Here is a 7,866-nt window from a genome sequence, read left to right on the forward strand (position 1 = left end):
CAGCAGTGGGAACAGAGATGACCACCTGCTTAAAGTCCTTGAGGGAAAGGTTCCATTGTGAGGGGGCTGCTTCTTCCTCCTCAACATTTGTCCTTTGTTTTGGAGCCTCCTCGAGTGAGTTCTTCCCATCTGGGACCTCCATGGTGTTGTTCTGAGCAGGGAGAGGCTCCGGGGTGCTCTGGCCTGAGGGCACTTTCTCTTCAAAGGCTGAGGGAATAGTCATGCGCTGTCTCCACAGTTTATGCAGCTGCTTTACCACTTGATGCTGATAATGCAACTGTGATAATGGAGGAAAAGGTAAACAGTGAAGTATGCCTTCGTTCTTCAAACCCAACTGTTAAAGCCTCCGTGGCAGCTCCAGAGACCAAGGGATGCACCAGCCCCATGGGTCTGCCCTCTCTGCTATTTGTTGCGTAGCCCATCAAGTATCAAACATCACCTCAGGATTCTTCTGGTGGAACAATTCTTCCTCCATGGCACAGGCATCCACAGGAGATGGGCTGCGCTCTGGGGTCCGAATTTGGTCAAGAAGTTCATTCAGACAGTCTTCCACTATAGCAGCACCTTCTCGAGCACTCAGGTCACTCTGAGGCACCACAACAAGAACATGTGTGAGTCCCCATTCCATATCCAAACACTCCAACAAATTCCCACCCATGCCAGTAACCACACATATACATTATATAGGGTTACAAGGACAAGAATAACTGCAAACCCTGCTGAGCACAGCAGTACTCCCAACAGCTTTCCAAATAAACCCTACAAATCCTCCCCCAAACTATACTTTTCAAAGCACAGTGTAATTTTCAATTTATACCTTAACTGCTATCTTAGTGTAAGACACAATCCCATCCCCACTAAGTAACTAATGAAATTAATTACCAACAGAAAATTCATTCATTCTTTAAAGGACCAGTGTGAACACTTTAGGAGGCACAGTCATGTCTTTAATAACATTACAACAGACTGCAGAGTTCCTCCATGTTGTTTACCAAACCTGCTCCAGTATGTACAGACTTTCTGTAAATCATCTCACTCTCAGCCCTAATTACACAGCAATAAAAATACCACATCGTCCACTCCCACCCTTATCCTCTATTTGCATATGAAGTTCAAAGCTCACAGTTACCCAGTTACATGCTTGGTTACCTCCAGCCTCTCTCTGAAGTCAGCCAATTTATCCTCACACACAGCAATTCCCCAAAGGGTCACCTGCAGCAGAGCTCCTCCTAATAACAGAGGATGTGTCCTAAATTCCCAGGACTCGCTGAAAATGCCTGCTCTCTCTGACTTGAAAAGAAAGGAAAACCTCAGAGTTTCTCCAGGCAAAATTACACCTGAAATAAGAGAGAAAATGATCAGTCTGCAAGAAGCCACCTGGCTAACTTGACCCTTTTCCAGCCCTACCCCAATGTCCTTATCTCTCTTTCCCCACTGCTTAGCTGGTTATCACACTTGATCCAGCTATTTTCCTGCTTCCAGATTTACTCCCAGTCCCCATGTTACTGGTGTTATTTCCCCTGCACACTCCTTTTACTGTGAGCTCAGTCTCTCTCCAGCAGATTATGCCCCATTTACCATCAGAAGATGATTCACTTGTCAATATCCCACCCATTTACATTCAGAGTAGGAGCAAACTCCTTGCCTTTAAGTTCCATGAGAGGAATCTGCCTCACACAGCTCTTTTGGGGTGAGTCAGCTCTGACACCCAGGGTGGCTTCCTCAGGAGAATCACCCAGCAGTGCTCTGCCATTAGTCAGACTCCACATCTCAGGTAACTCCCAAACACCTGCTCTCCAGTCAAGGTACAAAGGTCTTGGAGACCAACAGGTCTCATACCTGGTCTGGTATCAAAGTAAAAACATGGCATCCTCTTCCCCTTGGTTTCTCTGGAGGGAATCTGCTGGGGAAGCCTCATCCAGCTGTACCAGATGGCAGCTGTGCCATCATTGCTCACTGTCAGGGAGCTTTCAGCCTCCTCACCAGTCAGACTCTCAAAGGTGAGCCGGGCAGCAATGCCAATTTCGTCCTACAAGGATGAAAAAAGATAACAGTTTCTACTCTATCTCACAGGATTTATCCTACATGAAGTCATAGCTCAAATAAGGGGCTGGGCCTTGGTAGGAGAACTTGTAAGGCAGCTCCAATGAAGTGGCCATTATACAGAGAGAACCTGGGAATCTGAGGTTCACCCCACAGCCAGAGCAACCTCTCCTGTCCCTAGATCTCTCCAGAGCAAATACAGGGATACTCCATTATGTTCAGAATAAATCACCCATTCTGTGGCCTGGGAGTGACACTCATTGTACAGCTGTGACTTGGGAACTCTAGCAGGCCTAGCTTGACTTAACAATTAAAATCTCACCATTACCATGCAATAAGTGGTGCCCTGGATCCAACGAGCAGGCTGGCCACAGAAAACTAAGGATGGATGCATCTCTCCTTCTGGAGACACACTGCAGGAGGCACTTAAGGGGTCACTGCTAAAGAAAACAAGAGCCAGCATTTTCATGGAGTGAAACTCACTCCCAGAGAGGGGAGAACTAGAGGTGATTTACAAGACCCTGTAAGAAATAATCCCAAGCAATGCTTTTCCAAACAGTTGTCACTTTAAGGACAGAGCCCTGCAAACGTGGTGAATTTCAGCTAGAATCATGTCACCATCAAGGTGGACAGAACAGCCAGAGTATTAAAGAATGAGACCTACCCAAGGTACATGAGTGAAGAAGGAGAAGAGGCCCTCAGGCTGTGCCTGTTACAGATGGAAAAAAGGCAAATTAATGATGGAATGCTGGAAAAAGGCAACCAAATGGAGGTAATTTAGAGCAGAATCCCCACCCTGCCTAATGTAAACTCTGGAGCCATATAGGGAGGAAGACTAGAGGCCTCAAAGAAACTTTTCTTTGATTCTTGCTCCTTCGACATAAGGCCCCACAGTGCAAAGATTCCTAAACCTGATGAATATGCCTTTTGTTGTGCCCCAGTGGAGACTCCTCTCCATTCTGGGTAAGAATAGCTAAGGATACCCTTATAGACTGGTGGTGCATAGCCAAAATTCTTTATTTCCTTAATATTTATTTATTTTGACTTTCTTAAGTAAAACTTACAGGGTCTCAATCTCTTCAGAAGTGGTGGAATCTGGAAGAGCCTCTGCTGAGACAGATGTGAAAGGCTGCCCTTTACCAATCACCTCCAGTCCCTCCAGATCCTGAACATACAGAAAAATGACCAACCAATGATTACTCTCTTTATACAGAAGGGAAGTTAAAATACCAGACAAATACACTGACTCAGTCAAGTACAGTGATGTACAGATCTTGCTCCTACGAAGGTCTATAAAGGTATCTAAAGAATGTTCAAGAGGCATGTGAAGGAACCAATTCTGGGTCTCCCAAGAATCCTAGATGATTGCATTCCCCACTACAAATCATTCATGGATGGGAAAAGTTTCCTTCAGACACATTTCTTACCCCCAGAGCCAGGCTGAAAAAAGAAAACAAGTGAGGTTTGTTTGGTGTTTAGGAGAGGCCACCTGCATTCAGGAGATTATTTCAGATGTGTGTCTTCCACATGGGTAGGGGTGTCCTCCCTCTGCCCCAGGGCACCAAATCAAAGTCCTACACCAGTATTTGGCAGTATTTTATTGCCTAGGTCCTGGCAGCTGCATGCTGCTGGCTTGGGGTCCCTGTTTTGAGGCTCCTAGACCACTCCATGAAACACTTTGGGAGGCCATACAGCTCTTGCACTGCTGTGGCCCTTTGGAAATGTGGGAACTTCCAAGAAAAGTGCTGTGGGGCAAAGTTTTAGATTCCTAATGCTTTTTTCAGATCCAGGTCTTGACAACTTTATGTTACTCTAGAGCATCTGACAAGAGACACAATGTCCTTGCTCCTCTGGTCTTACCGGCTTATAAAAACCCATCTCCTCCAGGACAGGTTTTAGCTCCTGACGTCGATGTTTCAGGAAAAGACTCTTATCCACGGTTAGATGGCAAGGAATCTTCGTTGGAGGCTTCAGACCTGTGGAAATACCCATGCAAGAGCTCACTCTCTACATACCCACATGTCCATTAAATTTCACTGCCAAACTTTGGCCTTGTGGTGTTTTAAAGAGGAGATCCAACAGATGACTGGCGCCCCATTCCTGTGGAATCACCTCTCTGCAGTGTCCCCTTACCTGTTTCCATCTGGATAGTGTGGGGTTTCCCCACATGAGTGATTGGCTGTGGGTACCCACGTTCTGTCCGAGTCAGTGTCAGCATCAGACCACTAAGTTCATCTCCAATACGCTCAGGTTGGCTCCAGAACTCACTTCCTACTCGGTATCCCTAGGGTGGAAAACAAGGCTCCCACTGAGACAGAGTCATACAGCTGCCTGCTATTTTCACAGGAACTAGAAGCTAACAAGAAGGGCTCTAACCCTGCTCATATGAACATTTTAAAAGCCTATGAATTATCCCTTTCTGCAAAATTTCTATCACGCTGCTGTCAAAGACAAAAGGATTTCTTCTACCTAGTGCTACATGAAGGTTGAATGATACTAAAATAAAGCCTCACATGAATGCAAAATCTTGGATAGTGCTATAAATGTAAAAAAAAATAATTTTAACACAGGATACTCCCATAATCCTCCTGCCTTATCCATACCCCTCTCTCCATGGCAATCACTAAAATCCGAGCCTGAAGCTATCAGATATTTCTGTCCCTGGAACAGCAATTGTGACAAGTCCACATGCCACTTCCCAGGGCACAACAGTCTTTGGTGAGAATCAAGAAAATGGCCCTTGCTTACCACCACTTTCCTCTGATTAGCGGAGATAGCAGAGTTCATGTTTTTATTTCTAAAGTCCCTGAGAGCTGTGCTCACACACCAAGCTGAAGGACTTAGAGTGGCCCTGATAAATATCTCCTGACAGCTCTTCTGAGACATTACTCATAACACCAGTGTCTGCTCTTTCACAAGAGCAGCACAATCAGGACACGGAGGAAGTGTGGCCCTCACCTTTCCAGGAAGTAGGGCAGGGAGACTCCGGTCAATGAGGTCACATTCTTCCCGGATTTGCCTGTAATTGTCTGAGATGCTCATCTGCAATTCATTCTCTGGCCTCTGGAGAATTTCTGTAAAGAGGAGACGTCACATCAGTGGTGCTGCACTTCTGGGCACACCCTTTGTCACCAGTATTGTTCACCTGTGACCCACTGCCAAACCCACTGTCCTTCCCTCAGCCAGAGCCACCAGCTCTTCCCACCACATCCACAGCCACTAGCACACGCAGTGTGGGAGCTCTGAGAATATGGAAGTAGACTGCAATGGCAATAGCATTACTTCCAGTGGGCAATGACCACTGCAGCTTGGTCTGGGGCCATCGAGCTCCCCCACCTGCACAAAGAATTTCACAGAAACCTCTTCAGCTTTTCACACCTCCTAGGTATTTCTCCTGCTTTTTCCTGATTGCCATATGACGGCTCCAGTTCTGCAGAGCTTTGTCCTGTGCCAGTTGGGCCTGAGGAGCCTTTTTCTTCTTCTTCTCTCCTCCATGTTTCTCTTTTAAAGCTGCTGCAGTAACATCTGGATGAGAAACCTCAATAACATCTGCTAACTGATGAGAGAGGAAACATTAAATGAACCTCTCCATGCACACCAAAAAAAAAAAAAATGGGAGAGGGGAGGAGAAAAGAATTCTTCAGATTGACAGTGCTTTTGCATTATCACTCTGAAAGGAACAAAACCAGGGCACAGGGAGCAGACTCAGAAACAACGGAAGGATTTATCTGAGTCATTAGACTCGAGCAATGGCATTGCGGCAACACCCCTGACGCCATCAGCAGAGCACAGGGGGAACAGGAAGCCTCTCAAATTGTTCCCTCCATGACCTGGTCCTGCACACAGGACTCCAAAACCTGCTGGTGCAGTTTCTCTGAAGGCAAACCCTTCCCACAGAGAGTGACTAGGCTGGGAAAACCACACCTTAGGCCTGATCTGCTCCTGATAGGTGCCGGAAAGCATTGGAAGGTACTAAAGGCACTACACTCCACCTCTGGAAAAGTGCCACACAGCAGCATTTTCCTAACTTTACAAACCAACCTCAGTGTTTCCTCTGGCCAAGGCTTCCATCTTAAACTCCTGGAGACTGCCCAAAATGTGATGGGGAAGGATCTTTTCATGGCCATCAGCAAACTGTCTTCGTCCTATGACATACACACAAAGCCACCCAACCCCAGAGTCAGGTCATTAAAATTTGGCTTAGCAAAAGCAAAATCTAGAGATAAGATGTGAAGTTTAAACCTACCAGGAAAAGTCAGTGATTCCTTGGGTGCTTTGGAGGAAGCAGGATGTGCTACGAGATACGACACCTTCTTGGGCTCTTCGGGTTGGTCCTTTCGAACAAGGTATTTCTTCTCAACTGGCTTTCTCCCAGCATCAGGGGGAAGGTGTGGAGCATGAAGCTTCAGGAAGTAAACAGTCACAGTGCAGTTAGGTACACACTGACTCACCTTGAGTCCTTCTGATCCTTTTAGGATACGCACAGAAGTCATATCAGTACAGTTCCTCTGAGAGCCCTGTGAGTACTGCAGAAGGACTTTTCACAAGAGCATGGAATGACAGGACCAAGGAGAATGGATTCAAACCAAGAGTAGGTTTAGATTAGATATCTGCTATTAGGAAAAAAATCTTCCCTGTGAGGATGGTGAGGCACTGGCACAGGTTGCTCACAAAAGCTGTGGCTGCTCCATCCCTGGAAGTGTTCAAGGCCAGGCTGGGCAGGACTCGGAGCTAGTGGAAGGTGTCCCTGCCCATGACAGGGGGTGGAAAAAATGGTCTTTAAAGTCCTTCCAACCCAAACCTTCTGTGATTCTGATTCCTCCCCTACAAGGCACAGCTATGGAGACACCAGCTGAGTCCCACTCCTCTGGTTTATAACAGGGGCAGGGAAATGAAGATTTTAAATCACTTTCCCAAGAGATTTCTGCTGCTGAGTAACTTGGTGTCAAATGCTTCCACTCACACACTGTGACACTAGTTTTGGAAGGAAAGTCATAAAGCTACTAAACAACTTACAGGTCTTATTGGACCAGGAAGTTGGAGATGTAATTTTGAACAGGCAGGTGATTTATCCTTCCATTTTAAAGGACTGTGTAAGGATCAATAATCCTTTACTTTTAGCAACTGAACCTGATGATCTGACATTTTATGATCATAAAAAGCAGGACAGACAAACTGGAATGAGAACTGAACTGCAAAAGTGGGTTTTGGCTTAAGAAAATGGGCAGCACCCTCTGTTAAATACACAGAGTGACAGCTAAGGCAGCTGTTTCTATCAGTAAAAATACTCATACATACTTTCTCCAGATCCTCCACCTTAATTGCAAGTGCCTGGATGTCCTCTCCTTGCAGAACACATGGCACAGGCTCAGACTCTTCTGCAATTTTTGAGAGGGGCAGTTCAATGGTCTTCTTGCCTGAAAAACAGATGAAGAGACGTCCTCTTCAGTCTCCCAGGGAAACACCATCTTCCTCTTTCAGCCTGGTTATTTTCCTTCCAGCTGAAGTATGGCTTGGGATTATTTGTTTTCAAAGTTGCACAGAACAGTTACACTCAGCATGGAAATAAGAAAAATCAAACGGAGAAGCTAGAAGGCCCAAAGTGGGTCAAGCAGGGTTCAACTGTCTCATGCTTTATTCTAGATGAGAGACAATGGATGAGATAAATACAAATCCCTGCAGGCAGAACAACAAATTCCTGGGGAGTTTCCTGCTCCAGCTACTAGTGCAATCACACAGCTTCCCTGTGCTCATCCAGCACAACTCAGGTAACAAACCACTGGATTTTCAGAAGCTCCTGAAGAGCGGAAGAGCTCTGAAACA

General features: G+C 46.0%; 1 protein-coding gene across 1 annotated transcript in view; it reads right to left on the minus strand.

The window, feature by feature from the left end:
* The window catches only part of MYCBPAP (MYCBP associated protein), a gene marked incomplete at both ends in the record, with an annotated part of 10,807 nt that extends 3,347 nt beyond the window's left edge, over nucleotides 1–7,460 (minus strand). Inside the window, 13 exons of the mRNA XM_009072593.1 lie at nucleotides 26–277; nucleotides 440–586; nucleotides 1,150–1,337; nucleotides 1,840–2,029; nucleotides 2,372–2,483; nucleotides 3,108–3,208; nucleotides 3,904–4,019; nucleotides 4,177–4,327; nucleotides 5,002–5,117; nucleotides 5,422–5,595; nucleotides 6,081–6,188; nucleotides 6,290–6,446; nucleotides 7,342–7,460. Of these exons, the coding sequence (XP_009070841.1) occupies nucleotides 26–277; nucleotides 440–586; nucleotides 1,150–1,337; nucleotides 1,840–2,029; nucleotides 2,372–2,483; nucleotides 3,108–3,208; nucleotides 3,904–4,019; nucleotides 4,177–4,327; nucleotides 5,002–5,117; nucleotides 5,422–5,595; nucleotides 6,081–6,188; nucleotides 6,290–6,446; nucleotides 7,342–7,460 (1,931 nt within the window). The remainder of the gene's footprint in view (nucleotides 1–25; nucleotides 278–439; nucleotides 587–1,149; nucleotides 1,338–1,839; nucleotides 2,030–2,371; nucleotides 2,484–3,107; nucleotides 3,209–3,903; nucleotides 4,020–4,176; nucleotides 4,328–5,001; nucleotides 5,118–5,421; nucleotides 5,596–6,080; nucleotides 6,189–6,289; nucleotides 6,447–7,341) is intronic.
* Between the last annotated feature and the right edge of the window lie 406 nt (nucleotides 7,461–7,866).

The sequence above is a fragment of the Acanthisitta chloris genome, unplaced genomic scaffold, assembly GCF_000695815.1.
Source record: "Acanthisitta chloris isolate BGI_N310 unplaced genomic scaffold, ASM69581v1 scaffold12474, whole genome shotgun sequence".
NCBI lineage: Eukaryota > Metazoa > Chordata > Aves > Passeriformes > Acanthisittidae > Acanthisitta > Acanthisitta chloris.